Consider the following 21672-nt stretch of genomic DNA (forward strand, 5'->3'; position numbering starts at 1 on the left):
GCCTCGGTGCGCGGGGACGGACCCGTCCCTCTCCAACCCTACTTCTCTGTGTTCGCATCTCATTACCCGCCGCGCTCATCTAACTTCTCATCTACGTCAAGAAGCGTTTATTAGCTGCGTTGCGTTCCTGTGTAATTACACCCCTTGTCTCGTCTGATGTGACATTTGTTAGTTCTGAAAACAGTCACACAACACGTTTAAGCGAAAAGAAGGAAATAAAGACAAAAGCCAAGGAAGCAAAACAAAAGATTCTCAACGTGCCGAAAGCTTGTTAGCGCTGAGCTGCTCGGCATTATTTGGAGGGCGAGGAAGAGGCAGTGGGGTTTAATGGTTTATGGGCATGGCCTGTGCAGAGGTGGAATGACCGAGTGGACAGGCAGCGTACACGCAGGTTTTTGCCATGCTTTACGAGAAGACAACGTCTGATTTTGCTCGGGGCTGAAAACCCTCTCGTCCTATAACCGCCGCCGTCGCAGGCCAGCAGGGCTTGTTAAAGAACGTTCCCTTCCAACCCTCCTCGAGGAAAACGCAAAGAAAAGGCTCTACTCTGGAGAGGCGCAAATGTAAGATGTATGTTATGTGCTGAATGCTCCAAATGAACGGGGTAAGCGGGACTTACCTTTTCTCCCCCTTTCCACAGGTCTGCAAAGTGCAGACCCCTCGCGGATCCCGCTCAGGCCAACGTCCCAGCATGCCCTCAGCTGGTGATGTCCCACCCACCACTGAAGACTGCCTAGAGGGGTACAATGCAAGTCTTGTTTCGTTTTTTTTTTAAACACTGTTGCACCTTTTTGTAAAGTTTTCTGCCAGTCGTTCTTTATCAACAGTGGGCGTTAGGGAAAAAGACAACTCTACAAAAAGGTGCAAAGATCTGGGGGGGAGAGGGGGGGATTTGGCTTACCCCTATCGGCAGGTTCCTCAATGGTGGGTGAGGCGAGACCAAGAGAGGGCATGCTGGGGAACCGCACCGAGCCAGGGAAGGCAATCCAGGGTTGCTCTGCACTTTGCAGGCCTGCGGAAAGAGAAAGAGCGACAGGGACGTTACCGAGACGCCGAGAGGCTCGGGACGTTCGGCGCACGAAAGGAGAGAAGGCGTCGGAGTACGACCTGCAAGTCCTAAATACAGGAAGCGACGTCGACCTCAAACAGCCATCGAGGTTTCGGGACCGGGCGGTGCTTCGAGAGAAACCGCGACACCGAAGCTACTCCAAGACACGGACGCTGTGCCCCGGAACCGCGGCACTGGCCACGAGGCTGCTCGCAAACCAGAAACATCACATCAACTCAAAATCGCCGCGTTTGACTCCGAGCCTCCTGGACATCCGCACGCTTGGAAGTCAAGGTTATGCAGTGAACTTTTCTGAAACCAGCGGTTTTGAAAGATAAATGATGGCTATGTCATCAGCTATGCCTGGATGGATACACTGGACGTATCCCAACAGATAAGACGAAAAATCAATGATTGCACCTAGTGGAGGCAGCCTCCATCCCCTGCTGCGGCTGACTGGGGGGGACCCGCACCCCGAGAAAAAGCGACGGCAAAGGCAAGAAGGAAGAATTCAGAGAGGGATTTCAGAGTTTGGGCAAAGCCAGACCCAGGGAAAAGAAGAGAAAGTGAAAGAAAAGCAGAGGAAAAGGCAGGAAAACAAGGAATGAAGTGACCAAAGCAAAGCAACGTGTAGAAGCATAGAGAAAGCAAGAACATACACAGGCGCTGTGCATATTCTTTTATTTTTTGGTTAGTAAAATCTATTTGCTTTTTGCTTTATAAAATCGGCACGTTTTATAAACTAGGCTCCTATGATGACGCACCAACGCCAGGTGGTCGTACGAGAAATGTGCGCTCGCGCACGTGTGACCGCCAGGTCCTCCGCGTGGAAACACGTTTCCACACCTCTCGCGCGGGAAGTGGGGAAGGAGATCAAACCCATTTCAGACCAATACGTACCAGTTAAAAACATCCGCAACGTTTTTCTAATTTGCCTACGTTTTCACAGCCAAGAAAAACATCACCCTTGCATTCATCCTGACAAAACCAGAACCACCGGAGCATCGGAAGAGACCCAAAAGCGTGAGGACGGACTTCATCGGTGTTAAGGCCAGTTTTTAAATTAGCAAGTTGGGGTAAACTCACACTTCCAGCTACGTTTCTTCCACCAGAGGTTTGCCTCCCAAAATCAGCAAAGGCTGGCGTGAAGTCTGGTCCTCGAGGCAGTATCCGAGGGTCCAGAGTTCTCAGTGGCAATTTCGGCTGGTTGACCTGCGTCGTGGAGCAGAACAAACAAACCGGATCTGTTCAGCGGCTGCTGCGGCTACCGAGGTTCACGCAAGTCTACAGACAATCTCTGCTAAAGCATAATATTCATATTTAATATACAAATGAACACTTTTAAGAAGCTATGCAAGTTTTACGTAGCCACACTTACACCAAAAATACACATTTAATTTAAAATACTCCTTCCGCAGGTGACTACTGAGGAAATAGGTGGAGTTCAGAAACATTTCAAGGCTGGGCATGACTTATGGGGGCTAAAATTACGGCAACACGGGCCCGTCTTCTGCAAGATGAATGTGATAGTCTTGGTTCAGGATCGCAAAACTGCCACCTTCCCTCAAACAAATGTCTTTTGTGGTAACGAGACAGATGGCTGACCGAGCAAAGGACGCTCAAAAGCAGACAGAGCAGCGAGAAGCTATCATGGAAAACCAGGAGGCGGACGAAATCGTTTTGGGAACAAAACTGCGTTTTACAATTTGTCTGGGTATGAAATTCAGAGTGGAAATGTTTCTGCACGTGAGAATCCCCCGTATCCTGATCTGGGCTTGAATCTGAAGAGCCTGTAGCGGTCACATCAAAATCAATGAACTACGTAGTTCTAATGGAGACGGAGAATAAAGGTCTTGGTGTCAGCGCTTCAGAAATAACAAGTATTTCAATAAGCGCAGACATCCAGCGGAGAAAATCACAGCTGTAACGAGGCTGGATAGAAACCACAAAACTTTCTGAGAGTCGAGGGTTTAAAGATCTTTTATCAGATCAGCTCATAAACACTGACACAACGGCTTCACACCAAAAAAAAGAGTTTGCCCAAGAGCACGCCTACGCTTTCTAACCGTAGAATTGGTCTAATAAGAGACACCGCCTCCCTGCTCAGTCTTGCTTTGCTTCTATCCCTGGGCCTTCGTGGCTACAGCGCTTCCAATTTTAATAGCAACAATGACTCAATCCAGACGGAGACCACTAAAAATGCTGCAGTTTTTTAAATCTTCTGTGCACGCTCATCAGGCGCCAACGCCTCCCTTTGAAGAATTTAGCGATGTGCCACCGGCCAAACGCTTCCCCTTCCCAACAAAAGCCTGCGTTGGAACGGGCAGGGAATAAAGCCCGCTTTAGGGATCTTTATTTATATTTAAAAAAAAAAAAACTGCACGCACCTGTTTTATCGGCTCTCCTCTCACCTTGTCGAGAACCACATCGCTTATGGGAGGCAGCCCCTCCGGCTTCTGGATACAGGCAGGCATGAACTGGAAATCCAGTAAGAATTCCCGGTCGTACTGCTTCTTCCCCTCCGGGTCCAGGGGCTTCCACTGCTCTATAAGGAGAGAAGGTGCCTGAGATCCATAGGTAACAAAAACCTCCGCCCTCCGAGACCCGTCTCCGGTACATCCAAAGGGATGAGATTGTTACAGCTGCTTGCGGAATTTAAATTCAACTTTATTTCAATTTTGAAGGCAGCAAGGACAGGAATACACATCGCATTAAAGGAAGGTAAACGCTGGGGAGCATACGGCCACCTCCAGCAGCAGCCACGCTCCAACTCGTCACCGATTGCAGTTTTAACCCACGCCATCTCGTTTTAACTCTGACTCCCGCTCTCTCGCGCAGCAGGATGAAATGGGGGCGATTCCCAGCTTCTAGGTGAAAACGCAGAAGTTAAAGCAGCTGGTTTTTTTGTGTAAGAGGCAGCGATAATTGCAGAGCCGAGGAGCGCACGGCGCGGAACAAAGATATCCTTGGAAAACGTGAAAACAGCGAGTCTTTACCAACCCGTGCTGCAGATAAAGGTGCGAAGCAAGAGAAAACACACAACCACAAGCCACGCTCTAAGAATTACAACTTTTCGCCCATTTTTTTTTCAGAGGGCTTTCTGGGCAGGAGAACTGCGGTGCAGAGGACCTTGCCCGACGCAAATCAAAATAGAAACCTACAGCCGCTTCAGCCCAAGGAGAATCAGCACCTGGTAGCCTAGAGACCGGCTTTTCCTTGCTGGCTGCCCTTTGCTTGAAGTTCAGAAAGAAAAAAAGAGTGGCTCGGGGCGACCGGTCAGGCCCCAAAGCGGGTGGAATGTTTTTATCTGAAGGAGAACATCCGTACGAGACGCTGCCTCCGGATTTCACTGATGCCAAACGGCGCCGCTTTGCGTTCACCCGGACGTTCAGGTTCGCTGTTAAAGGTTTTACTGTTATTTCTTTATTTCAGCCCCTGATCAGCGGCTTTAGGTCTCTGGGTTCTCACCCCTCCCGTCCCTGTCGAGGCCCCAAACACAACTCAGTTCAAGCGATGGCTTTGAATAACTGGGAAGGAAAATACACAAAAGCAATTACAATTTTCAGCTCTTTGGGCAGTTTTATTTCTACAGAGCTTCGGGATAAAAGGGTGCAGAAAATGGGTTTGCCTGGCTTGTTGTGTCCCAGCCAGAATTCCCAGCCAGCTGCCTATCCCAGTGCCACACCACCCTCCATTCATCACGGAAAAGTCCCGACAGCAGCAAGAAACGGTTTGTATGTACAGTTTCCTTCTCCTGGAAAGGTCTTAACAAGCTGCTTTAACGGGAAAAGCAGCTGGGCAGCGTCACAGGCAGGCTGAGAGATGGGATATAACACACAATTCTTCCTACGGTCGACCAAAAAGGCAAAAATCCCCCATTTTAGAAAAGAGCAGAGCTGAAATCGAGGACTACTGCGAAAGGACATCCAGCCCCGACCGGGATCCTTCCGACTGCATCGAGTCTTTGGGAGAGACGGCTGATGAATTATGGATTAACGTCAAGATATGCTGAACTAACGAACTGGTGGAGCGATCATAAACGTGCCGTAAACTATCAAGAGGCCTCTACGTTTTCTCCTAACGATACGATGCTACCAAATTAACAGAAGAAAAGCAACTTGGGTCTTTGTCAGAACAAAGCGGCGCTGAAATAACAACCACAGTGCAATCGCTAAATGGTGGTGCTCCTTCCCGATACCTTGTCCGGACTCTCAAGGTCCTTCCTTGTTTTCTTTTATACTCTTTAATGTCTGGGCTCCTAAGAAAATGACTAATTAATTTGGACGGAGCTTCACCTGAATAAGAAATGGCTTAAAAATTGATAGCAACTGAGAAGCCAGTCTCAAGGTCTCTCTTAACGAGGTGAATTAATAGCGGTTCAGGTCTACAAATTAAATATCTTAATAAATAACAAAAAATACCCCCTTAGGTAGACTATATCCAGAGCTAAATAGCAGCGAAAGGACCGTATCCTGGGAGCCCGCGCTCCAACTGGTTTGTCAGAAGAACCGCACGGTGGCAGTTCAATCGCAGGGCCTGGACTGGAAACCACAAACTCTGTCTTTCTTTTCCTTTCTCTTCTAGAAACCTGAAGATCTACCCCACCGCTTCGCCAGGACATCACATTTATCTAAACACACACACTCCTACTTAGGACCCACTCCGAACTTTCAAATCTCTTATTTAAGAATAAGAGATTTAAGGCTTCTCTTATTTAAGAATTCCGCTTACATGGAATTTCTTGGATGGTTCTCAGCCGTCGATCACGGGGGAACCGACTCACCACCATTCCCACCGTGCTGCAGCCAACATCCACACGGGCACTAAATTCAAGGAATTGGGGATTTTCTCTTTCTCCTCTTTACCACCAGCAAAAGAAAAAGCAATTTTCCTTTTGTGCTCCCCCAGAAGGGCTCTCTGAGTGGATCCGTTAGCGGATCACGGTGGATCCGGACACGGTGAAATGCCGCAGCCCCTTCCGGCCCCACTGGGAACGGGGAGGATGGACGGAGGAGGGAGGCAGAAAACCAAGCAAGAGTCTGAAACAGGATTTACCTGGTTTATACTGGTACGCCGGCCCTTCGCTGGAGCTCTCTGTGAAGCCAGAGTTTGCATCGGTTCCTTCTCCCTCAGAAACGCTCTCGGCACCGTTCCGGACAGGTTCTGCTTCCTGCTCTCCGTTTTCTTCCACAGGTTTCGCTTTTTTAAGCTCAGAGGGGTCTCTCTCCAGTTGAAACCCATGGCTCATTTTCTCCTGGTCAGATTCAAGTACTTTGTCACCTGAAAGTTCCTCTTCTACTTTAGGCTGAAGCACAGATGGAAACACAGAGGTTACGTTAAAAACACCCTGCCAAAATTCAAAGCACGCGAAACGGCTCGTCATTTACTCGCACGGCATTTTTGCGCCTAACGGGAACACGTATGCGTCTTAAACAGAGATACGGAGATCTGGAGCGACACAGGGAACAACCAGGTGACGCAGAGGTTCATCCCCGGAGATAACCCGCCGATGAGTAAGAGTGTAACTGGAAAGACTTGGCGTTGCCCGTGAAATCCCCAGGAGCTGTTGGGATCGGACGGCAGGAACTGCTGGGCCCTACGGCGCGAGAGCCATGAGCAATCCCAGCCCAGAAGGACCAGCCTCGCGCCTCCCCTCTCCCCGGCACTTTAAAGGACACCCCCCGTCATTTTGGGGGGATCCTTCCTTTAAACGTACGCTGCTAATTGGAGCAGATCCTGATAAAGCAGGTAATATGACACACAGCCACAACTTCAGCATCTCTGTTTCAGGAAAACACTTTTATTAGTATCCCTGGCTGCTCCTTTTAGAGCTCTCCGAGGACACAGCCTTATTCCGCAGTCGGAGACGGCGAAAAGCATTAAACAAAGGAAAGGCTTCACTGAGGATGCTCCGGAAGAGCCTCTCGATCCTTCCGCCTCCCAACCCAATGGCGCTACATCCTAAAACGCTTTTTGCAGATTTTTTCGAGGAATACTCTGAAAAAATGAGCCTTGGTGAAAATGCCACGTGGGCCAGGAGACACGACTCCTCCAATAACCGACGCAGAGAGCGTACGGAGAGCATAAACTTGCTGGCGCGGCCCCAGCGACACCCTTGGCTCTCTGGCTCGGGAAGGAGCACGGGGGATGCTTTTCATTTCCGTGGATTACCCCAGCATCGGCTTTTCCCGTTGCGCGCAGCCCAGCCGTCGCAGCGTGGTGCCCTGCCCGTCGCCATCTGAAGCACCCTTTCCCCCGGAAACGGAGGGGAAAACACCCCCGTACCATTCCCAACGCCCACACGAGCCTATCTGCTGCACACCCTGGCTTACACTGAGGGTGAAGTACCGTCCGCCGGGCTCTGGATTTACTCTGCAACAACACGCTCTCAGAGCGGAGAGGTTCGGCGGCGTTTGCGGCAATTACGGGCAAGTTGGGGAGGAAAGCGCAGACGAATAATAACCGAAGAAGAATTTGGAGTGAAGAAGCAACGCTACTCTGCGGTCAGTTTTTATATACGCGCGGGCAGCCTGGGTTTGTGCATTTTTACTCTCTCCCCCGCTCGGAGATCTATTCTAACCCCAGTTTTACCCAGGATATTAAACAAAAGAGGTTCCTCCTGCAATATCCCTACCAGAACGGCAGCAAGGGAGATGTTCTTTACTCATCTAATTACAGTCGAGGTGGTTTTGCCTCAAAACTTCCACCTTTTCCTTTCCCAAGCTTCTCCGTCAGGTGGTTATCATGGAAACCAACCTTCGGCCGTGACATCACAATGACATCACCGTGCAGCAGAACCACTCCACCCAAGGGGGGCAGCATGAAGAGATCCGAGGGCTGGAGCCCCTCTGCTGTGGGGACAGGCTGAGAGAGCTGGGGGCGTTCAGCCTGGAGAAGAGAAGGCTCCGGGGAGACCTTCCAGCCCCTTCCAGTCCCTAAAGGGGCTCCAGGAAAGCTGGGGAGGGACTCTGGAGCAGGGAGGGGAGCCATGGGACGAGGGGGAAGGGTTTAAAACTGAAAGAGGGGAGATTTAGACTAGGCATCAGGAAATTTTTCACTCTGAGGGTGGTGAGCCCCTGGCCCAGGTTGCCCAGAGAAGCTGTGGCTGCCCCATCCCTGGAGGGGTTCAAGGCCAGGTTGGACGGGGCTTGGAGCAGCCTGGGCTGGTGGGAGGTGTCCCTGCCCAGGGCAGGGGAATTAGAACTAGATGATCTTTAAGGTCTCTTCTAACCCGAACCATTCTGTGATTCTATGATTTAAACCTGCTTTTATCTCATCCTTCACTGGAGGGACAACAGTGACGTGTTCTTGAACGTGGGGAGTCGTTCAATTAGGCGAGAAGGAAGAAAACTGAAGAGCTTCAACAGGGAACAGAGCAAAAAGCTGGGGAATAATCACAGTCCCCCACATAATAATCACAGTCCCCACACATAAGTCTGTGCTGGATCCCTGAGAGACAACTAGGAAGCAACGTGTCTAAAATACAGTTTCAAGAGAGCAACATCATCATTAAGTTTGGATAAAGCAGGACTGTGGGTCCCTCTTACCTCCGTTTCCGCCTCTGTCACCTCCTCAGTGGCTTGGGTCCGGTCTTTTGGTTTCTTCCACGTCTTTGGTGCAGTTACAGCTGTTTGGGCTGCAATGGAAGCGTACACCTATTACAACACTAAATTACACGGGGCGAATTTGGCCGTGGGTGATGCCTTTCCCTCTCGCGCTCAGGTTTTACATACAGGAAAATGAAGCAGCCGCAGCCTTGCGGAGGATTCAGCTTGATACAACCACTTTTTGTTCCAACGCGGTAATAACAAAATCGTTAGTGTGACATTAAAACACGGTCATTGTTTTACAAGTTGCTCATTCAAGGCCGAAACGGTACTTGTGATAGCAAGGAGTTTATGACCAACAGTATAAGGATCGTGCAGGGCGAAAGAAAACCTTCAGAAATTTTTTTTTTTTTTTTTTGAAAGATCAAGTATTGGCTAGAAGGTTCCTCTCGACATATTTGTCTCAAGGAGTATTACAAGAATTACAATATTAACCATAAACCAGAACCATGAACTGGCCCAAATTTCCAACAGCTCATCCAAAAGGAGAACTCTTCCAATCTTGCAGCGCTGCTGGCTCTCCGGAGCTGGATTTATATTTCAATTTAAAAGCAGGTTAACAACTCCACCATTCATTAATTTCCCCGGCCAACTCATTCAAAGAAAACACCATATAATATTTCTAAGATCAGCAGTGATTTACTCTCATCGCTTTTTTCCCCCCTGAAGGGTAAAAGAAACCACGCGATATATTAAGAGGAGACAAAACCATTAATCCAATACGCTCGTAATTTGTTCCAAGTGCTACCAGCTTAAATTCCGATACCGAGCACACATGCGTGTTTCACACAGAGCGTACACAGAATTGATGCCGTGACTGAAGTTTACTGCAAACAGATTTCCAGCTCGAGCCTTTGGTTTCTAGCAGACGCCGTGGAAAAAACGCAGCGTGCACTTATTTTATCCCAATAAAATATAATTCTGAAAGGCTCTTCGACTACGGATAAATGAAAAGAGTGTTAATAATGGCCTACTTTGTTCCTGTGGGCAAAGAGGAAAGTGGATTTGCTGCGTTCCCACTGTCCCAAAAGATACGTACGAGCCCCAGCAGCTCCGTAACGGCGTTTCCCTGTTGGGAGGGCGACTACGGACCTGCAGAAACGCCGGGGGCTGCGGGAATCCCAGCACGGTGCTGATAAAAGATTTTTATCTTTGTGCTAAACACCAAAAAAGCGAAGGTTAATAAAAATTAAAAAAAAAAAAAAAAAAATTGTCTAATTCAAATATTCAAACATCATCTGGTCCTTGACGGAACTGATGGTTCACGGAGGCAAAACCCTCCAGGTCTCCCAGGGCTGCGAGTCCCGCACGCCCCGTCCAAGGCAGCTGCACGGAGGGATGCTGCGCTCTCAGAGCGGGGCAGAGCCTGGCTGGAACCCGGGATTCCTGCGGCAAAAAGGAGAGAAACGGGCCAGCAGCCGCCGATTTCAAAAGGGCTTTGCCTTACGCAACCGGGGTTGAGCTTTTGCTACCGCCAGGAGGTGTCCGCCGTACCCTCGCCGAGTTATTCTCCCTGTCCCGGGGTGAAACCGGGTAAGGGCCAGGCGCTAATTTCTGCGCTTTAGCAAAGCGCGGACCTAAGCGAGGCCCCACCACGAAATCTGCTCGAATTTCATGAAAATTTAGCACTTTTCAAAAAACCTGCTGGTTTAAAGGCTGGGCCGTCAAGCCCCACTGCCACGGCACGCCGCCTTCTTGTTTGGTGATGCCACTTCCACACTTGGGGGGGGGATTTCTTCAAGGAGGGGGTCACATCTGCGCAGCAATGACCTAAAGGCTGCCACCGCCAAGAAAAGTAATTGATTAACCCCAAAGTTTTTGATTTGACAGAATTTCACTCCGTTTAAGCTCAAACGATGCTATGGAAAACATCTAAAATAACGTTTCGGTTTTAAACGCACAGAAACAAACTCAGGGTCGCGGATTTGGGTTTGGCAAAGGTTTGGGGGGGTCTCCTTCCTCGGCTCTCAGGATGTTAACATTAGCGCTTCTCATTAATAGATTTTTTCCCCTTTTTTTGGCAAAAGCAAGCTCTCTAAAGGACGGGATTCTGCCAAGGCTCCCGAATGAGTCCTGCAGCTTTTGCCCTGTTTTAATCCCGCAGATCCTTTTCCTGCTTCCCCGCAGGAGGACGCTTGGCCGGACGCTGGCCTCGAATCCCAAGGCACGGCAGCAGCCGTCGTTTCGCCCCGCGGTTCCACAGCTGGAATTCGGTGCCAGCCCCTGGCCGGGTGTCGGAGCGGAGTGGGACACAGCGGCGGGATCTCCGGAGATCTTACGCCATCTTTCCCCTCTTAAAATAGCAGACAGCAGATGTTTTGGTTTTTTTTTTTTTTTTCCTGTTGAGTTCTCATTTCTGCTACAGGAACTGACTCAACAGGAGAATTTATGCTAATGTATGCTGAGAAAATTAAAGCGAGTTTAGGTGCCAACACTCCCAAACCCAAAACCCGACCGGGACAGCGACGCTACCCGAAAATTGAGTTTCAGTAGCGAGACACGACGTGAGCCACAGAGAAACCAAAAGGTAACGCGGCCAGTTTGGCCCTCGGCAAGGGAGGTCTCCGCACGCTTCACGTCTTTCTCTCAATTTTCTGGTCCTCCCAGATTCAGCATTTTTTTCCTGCACGCCAATAATCAAATCTGTTCTCAAATGAAAGTTCATTTTTGCCTGCGTTCACACATTTCCAGAGCTCGTTTCCAGCCCGCTTTGACGCGTCAGGTGGGAGCTCCTTTCTGCTGGAGAAGGGACACCAGCAGAGCCCGCGTGCTCCTGCCTAACCAGCACCGACAGCTCTGCTCGCCGCCGCTTATAAAGACAAGAGAATTAACAGGAGTGAAAATACTGACCTACATCAAAAGCCATATCTCATCTTTACGTCCTTGCTAAGTATTGCCTCCCGCATTACTTCTGCTCTTTTAATTCTTTCTGTTTTTAAGATATTCCCCTCTTCTTTTATAATTTGAGTTACAACACACGCACAATCCCATCGCAAAAAAATAACCAAATGAATCCTCTAGCTGCCGTAGGACCGGAAAGAGTAACAAAATCCTCCTTTCCAGACTATCCCGGCCGTCATCACTGGCGATAACGTCACCACCGGGGAAATCTGCTCAGCAGACCCGTTTCTGCAGCTCCATCCTGTTCTCCAGTGGGACATCCTTCGGCAGGAGACCCCCAGGCCGGGGATTCCACAACCCAGCAAGCCAGACAGAGACGGCCGTGCCCTCTCTGATGTGGGTGCCAACCGCTAAGCATAAATTAATACCAGCTCTTGTATTTTTATTTTTTTAGCCAATGTGCCATTAAAAACCAAAGCGAAGGCTCACCATCGTCTTCCAGCTCGCGGGAAAGAAAATATCTTCCAGTGGGCTATGGCAAAAAAATCAAGAAAAAGGCGATACCTGATTTATGTTTCCGACCCTCCGGCTTTGGGTGCTGGAGATATTTCTCCAAGATATTTCCAATTAGTGCCCCAAGTTGCTCGTTACAGCCCCCACGGCTACGAAACCCAGGGCCTCGCAGTCAGTCGGGCTACTTTATTTTGAAATACGTCTCATAAATGAGCTCTGCAAGAAACAGCCCTTTGAATTCGAGGCATATTAAGCTCTTCTGGCTTCCTGTGCTCCTCGGAGTTCCGCCTGGGACAGCGATCTCTGATTTTCCTTTTTCCTTCTCGGAATAGCCACGATAGAACGATTACACCGAAGGCGGGCATTCAGAGCACGTCCTGACGGCTTCACGCCTCCGGGACCGCCGCCTTCTTTAGAAATTCCACCCCACCACCAGGATTTGTCCTGTTTTGTTCCCCGAGAAGGGCCGGTCCCTCACCGCAGCCGGCAAAGCTACTAGAGAAAAACCAGAATTTAATAAGAAAAGCAACCGCGCGTCGTCGGTGGCTTTTAACTGGAGCAATGTTTTTAGGAAGGATCACAGGCTGAGAGCCCAGTTTCTCTCTCTTGATAACATCTGTATTTTTTTCTCCTTGTTACAAAGATAAGTAGGAATTAATTATTTTAAAAGCTGCGTGATCTTGCCCTTTGCAGATGACAGCGCTGCCCATCCTGAAAACCTGAAGATAACGGGCAGGAGGGAGACCTGCTGCCCGCGCGCTCGCCGTCGGGTGGACGCGTCTCCTCGCACCCCACATTTCTGGTGACTGCGCAGAACAGAACCACGGTCACGGCAGCAAGAAAACAGACACCCGGGTCCAACAGCCCGCGAGCAGGATAAAAAACGGCAGTTCTCAGTGGTTTAATGCTCTGAAGCCCAACAAATCTTCCCCGTTTCACAGGGGATTATAAGCAGGAGACACGGGGCTGATGAGAGTCTACAGACGAGCCGTCTGCTAGCAGAGACTGAACCACTAAAATCGCTGTCTTCGTTATGTAGGCCAATAGAACTTAAAGACATTAAGAGTAGACAGAAGATAGTGTAAAATAAAAAGGGAAACCAAGCATACTCCAGTTTCTGCAAAATGAGAAGACCACAACAGCGGTGCTCCTGTAGACACCTCCCACCCTGGAAACGTGGTGAGATCTGCTGGAGGCCGAGTGCCAGCGGGAAAGAAAGAGCAGAGGTTCCCCCGCATCCCCCCGGGGTCAGCTCCGCTCCGCTCGCCTGAAAAATTCATTTTTTTAGGCTGTAAAAAAAAGAACTGCTGGATAACGAAGACGCTGAAGGGAAAGCCTCTGCAGCCTGGACGTCCTTGCTCCTCTCCCTGTGCAGAGCCTGATGGAGCAACACCCGGCGGCATTGCTCCTCCGCCCGCCAGACAGAAGGTGTGCTCCGTAAAGCACCCGAGGAACAAGCAAACAATTCCATTCATCCCTGAGAAGCTGTCGCCTCCATCGCAAAATATGGGATACACCTGCAAGTCTCCCCCTGGGGGAGGAGGGGGATTGACGGCTCGTTCGGAACCTCCCCCGGTTTTAGCCAGGCCGGATTCTGACTGTGACAAAGCCACTGGGGAGTAAGTGCGGCAGCGATTAGGTTATTCTTAGAGGTCTTAGGTCTAGTAGTGTCCCGGTCGAGTCACATCAGCTGCCATTAAAGGGAATAACACGGTGTGGTTTGTGACCAAACCGCTCTGTCACAAGTACACGCTTCTGCTGAAAACCCCGAAGAAATACTGTTAGAAGTCCCAGCGCTCACGCCTACCAGCGCCTGACCGACAAGTCTCCCTTAGCCCAATTTTTACCATATCTCCAGAGATCACGAAAAAGACTCTGGGCCTTTAGTCCAAGAAAAAAAAATAAAAATAAATATAGCCCTTCCTCCTTGCTGCTGAAGTTCAGCGTGTGTATGTTCCGGCGTATGGCAGAGACACGCGACTCCTCGCTCAGCCCAGACGGACGCCTGAATCCCCAATCGCCTTCCCGTTACGTTACTTAAACCTCCCTTCCCCTCTCCGAGGAAGAACTGGAAAACTATTGCTCACAAAAAAAAGGCTGGCAGAGAAACGCAACACAGTTAGTTATACTTCATTAAAGAAGGGGTAAAGCACAAAAAACCCACTTGGAGAGTCTTTTGCTTTCCTTGAAGCACTGAAGCTTTTAATAGTAATCGGAGTTTCAAGTCGTCTTTTACGTGACTTGAGAAATATTTGTTTCTCTGTTGCCAAAGCCAACGTATTGGCCAACGCGTGCTGTCTGGTTACTGCCATCACAGCGTTACAATTAATCTTCTGCATTATTAAAAGCCCAAAACGCTGTAAGTAATTTTTTTTTTTTTTTTAATTTAAACTACAGGACATTACAAAGCAAGCAATAATACTGCAAGCTGGAACCTGGCCGTGCAAAACCTTATTTACCAAAAGAGTCACGAATTCTCTACTTTGGAAGGAAATGAATTTGTGTTATGAAGTAGCTCAGATTGAAAGAACAACAAGTGCCAGAGCAGAGGAATGACACGAGTCAAATAAAAATAGAAAAAGATTAACACGAAAGAAAAAAAAACAAAAACCAAGCCCGTGGCTGGTACAAGTGAAGGGATCTTTCTGATCTTCTCCAGATATTGGATTTTATTTAAGATCCAGCATATTGACCTAACGCAGCATTACACAAACGTGGAACGAGGCCAATCTCAGCTTTTCATTTAATTTAATCCATAGCAAGAGCGTAGCCCTAGATGCCACGGATGCCATTACACACCTATCGCTTGCTTGTGAAAGAATAAACTAAAAAAAAACAAACCAAAATATCCCTATTTTAAATGTTACTTAAAAAACCCCCCACCCACATCACAACCTACTGTTTTTCCTTTGTTTCTTCTCCAAACTCCACCCAATTCAAAGGATATATTTCAATCGACAGCCTCAGCTTCCCAGCTCCGAAAGGACCGCAAAACGGGGTGTGAAAGACGCGAGGCGCCGCTGGGCGTGCATAATGGCCACCATTATACTCCCTCCGGCAGCTAAAGACAAGCCATTGATTGATTTAACTTCTTTTCCACAGTTTCATTTCCAGGAAGTCCTGAAGAAAAAGCGCTTTTTTCTATAGAGAACGCAGCAAATAAGACGACCGCGGTCTATATTAATCCATTAAACGCTAACCCAGCCATGCGACAGGACACTGAAACCAACGGCAGATAACAGCCGTCAGAGAAACACCCTGGATTTTAAAAGGCAGGTACAGAAATTGCAATTTTTAGTCGTTCATAACAAGTCTTTACGCCTCCCGAACTAAAGCACCTCGTTTCCTGAAAATTTCAAGAACAGAGGAATGGGAACAGCCGAGCGGGGAGAAGAGAAATTCCGCTTACGTGTTCCTTTTGCAGAGGAAAAGCGGATGCACCGTGAATTAAGGCTGGGCAGATCCAGGTGTGCGACACTCGGCGCGTCGGTCCTTCGGAGGAGCTTTAATGGTCCGTTTCATTTACCCACACGGTAACACCACGACACATTTTTATAGTTGGGGAAAAAAACCAAACCACCCACCCCTCTGGATTCCAGAAAGCTCCGGCTGGGCAGTTTCTGGGGCTTCGAGGTCTGACTGTTCGTCTGCTTTAGGAGCAGGGGGATAAATCCAGAGCAAGAGGTTCCTCAAACCCACCGCTCACCCGGGAGGGGCCAGGGGCAGCGTCCTTTGGACCCCCCCACTGACAGCGCTGCCCTCCGTTGCCACCGAAGCAACGCGCGGCCAGCTCCCACGAACCCCGCCAGCCCTGGGACACGCAGCCACGACAGCCGCCTCTTTTACGAACAATTACGAGGGTTTGGGGTTTTTTTTGTCTCTGCAAACAAAGATTAGCGTTTTGCAATCCCAACAATGGTCACGCAGCACGACCAGATTTGCTTTTGGCAGGTGGAAACAGAAACATCTGACGGAAGAAGGACCCCAAAGGCCCCTTTCCTTCATCCTCCAGTCTACCGCACGCAACCATGGTGCCAAAGGCTTACCTGGGACAGGACTCTTGCTCGAGTTTACACTCTGAGCCTCCGTGCTCTCCTCCGGTTGCCCATCTGCTTCTGTCTCTTCCTTCTTTTCAGTATCTTTTACCTCTTCGTTAAGAGCAGTTCTTGTGCTCTCCTCTCCTTCTAAATCTCCCTGAACAACAGGGAGGGCACTGGGAGATGGAAGAGGAGGTGGAGAAGGAGTTGTAGTGGTAACAGCAGCAGCAGCAACAGAAACGGGAGGAGAGGGAGGTGGGGGGGTGGGAGGGGGGGTGGGGGGCGGAGAGGGAGCAGCGTGAAGAGCACTGGAAGATGGCACGCTTTCCACTTCTGCTGGAGGCGCTTCTGGGGTCTCCAGCTCAACAGTCAACGGCGCAACTTCCGTCTGGGCTACATCTACTACGCTCTCTGCAGCAGTTACCTTCTCACTCACTCCGTTCATTTCATTAATTAGATTAGTACTAGCAGTCACTGGAATATCACTAGATGCTACACTACTAGGCTCCTTGCACACCTCGGCATCGGCCTCTTCCGCTGGCGAAGGGTCCGATGGGTCCGTGCAGGGTGCGGCACTAGATATAGGCATTGCCTCCTCTTTTGGGGAAGCGAGTTCACATTTCTCCTCTGAGTCAGCTGTCAATGGGGGTTTACTAGAAACGGCGACAACAGCAGCAGCGGCAGAAACCACTGCGACGGGAGCGGCCGGGGTCGGCGATGGAGCAAGAGGAAGTTCTGGTGGTGTTTCCACTGAGGTGGCCTCGGTCGTCTGGCCAGCTTGATCTTTTTTCTCCCCAGTAGGTTCTGGTCTGAGGACCGGAGAAGGTGGTTTTAATACTGGATCTGGTTTTGGCTTCTCTTCTGGGAAAGGAAAAAAAAAAACAAAACACCAACAACCAACGTTACAAGGAGCAAGACAACTCCATCTCCCTTGACTGTATCCCAGCCACCTTGGTTCCCCCGGCCGGCGTGCTGCCCGCCATTCCAGAAGCTCCGAGGAAGACACCAGGAGCACCTGAAGCCAATCTTTGCATCTAAAGGAAAAGGCCAGACAGCCCGCACCCTGCACGTCTGAAAACGCAACCGCTGCTTCTATTTTTCGGAAGGCAGGCTTTGCAGAGAACGGCCGTGCTTTACAGAAAAGGCCTACGTTACAAAAGGTGGATTTTTTTTTTTTATTTTTTTCTTCCCCAGAAACAACTGCTGAAAATAGAATTTTTCTTGCCAGAAATTACAGGAGACAAAAATACACTTTACTTGGATTCTGCCTCAAAGGAGCCTGGGGTTTTAACACCGAGACCTGGGCACCTCATGCTCCAAAACGCGGGCAAACAGAGACACTGGGGAGAGCAACCGGCGACCTGCAGGGACTCTCTGCCTTGTTTGTAAAACGGGGAAACTCCTCCACGACTGACGACGGGCCCTTCTTTTACGTATGCCACGTGTCACGCCACTACTAATACGTGACGGGCATCTGCTTCGTTTTCCCACTCGTTATTTCTCAACTCCCTCGGCCCTCGGACTGAAGGACGCAATCCTTTGTTTTCTTCTAAATTTCAGCAAAGATACCTTTTCCTAAAGAAAACAAAATCACAACGGCGTCTAAGCACAGCTGCCACCAAAGAACAGCGTCACCACCTCTTGGCGTCCGGGGGCGAAGGGGATGGAGCAGGGTGGGGAAAGCACGGCAAAACATGCACAAGTATCACACCAACCCCCAAAATACTGAGAAGTCCCGGTACTTATCACGGAATGGTTTGGGTGGGAAGGGACCTTAAAGGCCACCCAGTGCCACCCCCTGCCCTGGGCAGGGACACCTCCCACCAGCCCAGGTTGCTCCAAGCCCCGTCCAACCCGGCCTTGAACCCCTCCAGGGATCTTGTCATCGGCAACAGACATTGCGATCCCGTCCCTGCCACCACCATCTCGCAGCTCCCCACGGTCTGCTGCTGCTCCCTGTGACACATTGATTCCCACTTCTTTTGAACAAAACAGGAGCCAAGATCTTTTAGGATCTTGGCTCTACAGGATCTCTGCTACTCCCTCTCTCCCACCTCCGACTTGACGACAAGGCGCAGATGGCAAGATCTCGCTTAGGAAAGTGCCTCTGCGCTACAGCTCGGCGAGACGGACGGGAGGGGATCACGGGAAGTCCACCACGCCGATGGCAGGGACTCAACGCTCCAGCCCTTAATCCCCATTACGAGGAGGTCGGTGTTACCTGTCCCTGGGGAGGGAGCTCTGCTCTGCTCCACCAACGCAAAGCGTCCCGAGGCTTCTGAGCGCTGAAGCACCAGGGAGCTCCTGCGGGACGCAGCCAGGAACGCAAAAAGCAGTTCCGGAAAATCCAGAGGCACAAACCCCCCCTGCTCAGATTAGGAAATGAAAGGCTACAACCAACCCCAGATGATCAAAATTCAGGTAGAACGGAAGAGATACGACTTTGCTTGGTCTTTTCCAGCTCTGTTGGCTTTCCATTTGGGGCTTATTCAACAGACAGGCTGAAGGGAAAGGGTTTTTGAAGGAGAACCCATCCGAAACCGCTTGGAGCATCAAGTCCCATCTTTAGGAACAGCTGGAGCAACGAAGAACTTTGCTTCCAGCCGTGGCCGACCCCAGCAGCGTTACGCTGAGGACCACAGCCAAAGCAGCAGTTTATCAACTTAATGAGGCACGCAGGGAGGCGGCTTCGGATGAGGATGACAAATGAGGAAAAAAGATGGGAGAAAGTATCCCTACAGCTGATTTTGATTCTGAAGGCTCCGTGGAAGAAAAAAGGACCCGGGAACTGGTTTGGCAAAGAAAAACGCGTCACCTCCGATTTCTGGAACATCCTCTGCAGACAACTCACGGAGCATTCTTGACATTTACAGCTCGCTATAAACAACTGCCTGGGTATTCTCTCCCTTGAGTCAAATGAGATTGCTCAAAAAAAAAAAAAGAAAAAAAAAAGGCATTTGAAGTGTCTGGAAAAACATTCCGAGAGATAAAAAAAAAAACCACAGCAAAAATATACAACTGCACTTTAAAACCAGTGGCTCGAACACCCTTTCTTCAAACCACACCTTATTTGGCCAACGTACAGCCACCGATACAGGCCGTGTGTGCAAAATTCAAGGAGGAAAGTAATTTCAGGAGGGGGATTTCGGAAGAACGATGGGCAGGTTTGGCTAATGAGAAGTAAATCTTAACTTGCCGGACCGTCCCGGAGAATAAAATCTCAAGAGTCCTGGCAAAGGCGCGTTCATCCCTGCCAACTATCACAGGAACGGTCACGTGAAACAACGTACGGTTGGGAAGGGCAAATAAAAAAATCAATGCAATTCACCCAAACTGAATCAGATCCCTCTTCCTAAACACGCCAAGATCATTCCTCACATTATATTTGGAAAGCATTTATGGGAAGCGCTGGGCTGTTCAGGAGGAAAGCTTGCTCCACCAGTAGATCTTTTTTAAAATCTCCAGATAAATACAAATCTTGCAAAATGACTCTTCATTAGAAACATTCCCACAAACCCAGCAGGACGGGTCCCTGCTCCCTCCTCCGCGCAGACACCGGAGGCAGAGGGAGCCGGGCTGCTGGGCGGTCGCGGTGGCAGAGATTGCCCAGAGCGGTGGCCGGGGAAGATTTTCCTGGATACAGGAATTCGTTTCTGCTTCGCGGCGTTTATCTGAAAATAATCGCTGGGCTCGCTGCCATTTTTCCATCTTTCGTCCCGCTGCAAACATCGGCGAGGCGGGACCGACGCTGGCTTCGCAGGCAGACTTTGGAGCCGGTGTCAGCGGAGGGGCTCAAAACTCCCCAAACTTCGGGATCTGACATTCAACCGTTTTCCACGAACCCCGTTACGTATTCCCCGCGTCGGCTACGCTGCAGGATTTGGAAAGAGGTTTAAAAAAAAAAAAAAAAAATACCGCTACTGATAATACTCCAAACATCCCACCGAACCTGTGCGCGCCGAGCAAACGTGGTCGGCTCCGATTTCACGCACGGTTATGCCCCGTCACAAGTTCTGCACCGGCCTGGCCCCCCGCCAGGCTCCTGCACGCCCTCTGCCACCGGGCTCGACCCAAATTCTCCAGCGTCGCCCTTGCCTTCCACGGCTCGGCTGATACGCAGGCACCGGGGGCGCCTACGGGAACGATGGCTGCCTGCTCGCCCCTAAATAACACCATTTTCCGGGCTATTACAGGAGCAATTCCTATGTTCCTCCAAATCACCTATGAATTTTGAAGCCTGAGAAGCCAAAAGCTGCTTTAAAAGCACCAACCGCTCGCCTTTTCAAGAAAAACACCCGGATAGTAAATGCAACGCAATCCCAAATTCGGCCTCGCTAATGACTTCGAGGCAAAAATAACGGGGACGGCAGATACTCGCAGGGGGAAATACGGGAGGCCGGGGCTGCCGGCACCGCCCCGCGTCCCCGCCGTTGGAAATAACCGCAAAAGGGTCGCCGAGGATCACAAAATTAGAACGTCAGCTTTATACCAAATTTCTACCGGTGCAAACGAGCGCGAGAGGGGAAGGGCACACGGAGAATCCCACCCAGGGGATGAGCACAGCGAAGGGGTCTTAAGGGATGCACAAACACTGGTTTTGAGAAACGCTTGCTTAAAAAAAAAAAAAAAAACAACAAAAAACCACGCAGCCCTTTCTATGGCTGTTTTTATTTTAGAACAAAAAAAACCAAACGAAAAACCCCTGAGATCAGGCCCAAAGTAAAAAACTGTTTTGCTGCCTCAGCTTGTATTTCTGGACAGATGTGCCCCCCCCCCCCGTCACTTTGCGGGGAGGGGGGGAGCAGGGGTGGGGGCTAAAATAAATAATTTTAATGGTGTCTAAACTTCCTTCACCTTTAACTCGCTCTGCCCTGCGCCTGACACCCCCGCTGCTCCCCCCCCGCCCCAAGGGGCCGCGGTCCGAGGCTGATGGCGTTATTCCAGGGCTCGCCGGCTGCGACGCTTACGTAAACCTGCTCTTTGGCAATTTTTGGACTGGAACAAATGTTTGAATCTCGCTGGGATGGAACGGAGATAAACACAGGGAAGCTCAGCAGCGTTACATCTCAGTTCGAGCCCTGATTTATATTTAAACCAGCACAGTCAGGCCCGTGTAACGAACTAAATAAAGACCGCTCGCTTCCAGTTTACTTCCAGTTGCCTACGAAGGGATTAAGTTAAAGAGAGAGGAGGGAGAAGACTCGCTTGTCCTGGAAATGCAAGTTTTCCTACGCAGGGCTGAAATGACGGGAAGTGCTGGATTTTACGCTTCAGCATCAACTCGCTCGAAAGGGCAGAGCAGTTCGGCGCCCGTCAACGGTGTGGGCGGTTCAGGCCCCGGTGGCACCAGGCACCTCGGCGTGCTCCGTGCGCGTCCCCGGCGGTGAGGGGACACGGGCAGGGAGCAGCGGCTGTGCCGGAGCCGGGCAGCTCGAGCGGCAGCGAGGCGCGAGCCGCGCTCAGCCACCGGCTGTTTGATGGGCGTTCAAGCCACCTGCAACCTCTTCAGGTGACGGAGGCAGCCAGGTTTCGCACGAAGATCTAGACAAAATCCTGCTTCAGGTGGGAAACCCATCTCCAAAATGTCCCTTTTCAACCATTTCTAGCCCCTGCAGCAACCCAGAGG

At 50.2% G+C, this 21672-nt stretch overlaps 1 protein-coding gene across 25 annotated transcripts in view; it reads right to left on the reverse strand.

Annotated features, from left to right (window-relative positions):
• The window catches only part of EIF4G3 (eukaryotic translation initiation factor 4 gamma 3), a 156817-nt gene that overhangs the window by 29599 nt on the left and 105546 nt on the right, over positions 1-21672 (reverse strand). For 20 of the 25 annotated variants that reach the window (XM_063353954.1, XM_063353950.1, XM_063353959.1 and 17 more), the window contains 6 exons: positions 16056-16907; positions 8596-8684; positions 6104-6353; positions 3436-3593; positions 2135-2260; positions 902-1012 (listed from right to left, as the gene is read on the reverse strand). In XM_063353954.1, the coding sequence (XP_063210024.1) occupies positions 902-1012; positions 2135-2260; positions 3436-3593; positions 6104-6353; positions 8596-8684; positions 16056-16907 (1586 nt within the window). Of the gene's footprint in view, positions 1-619; positions 734-901; positions 1013-2134; positions 2261-3435; positions 3594-6103; positions 6354-8595; positions 8685-16055; positions 16908-21672 lie in introns of all 25 variants that reach the window. The other 5 variants (XM_063353973.1, XM_063353974.1, XM_063353956.1 and 2 more) reach the window with 2 other exon arrangements.

This window comes from Chroicocephalus ridibundus, chromosome 16, assembly GCF_963924245.1.
Source record: "Chroicocephalus ridibundus chromosome 16, bChrRid1.1, whole genome shotgun sequence".
NCBI classification, from domain to species: Eukaryota; Metazoa; Chordata; class Aves; order Charadriiformes; family Laridae; genus Chroicocephalus; species Chroicocephalus ridibundus.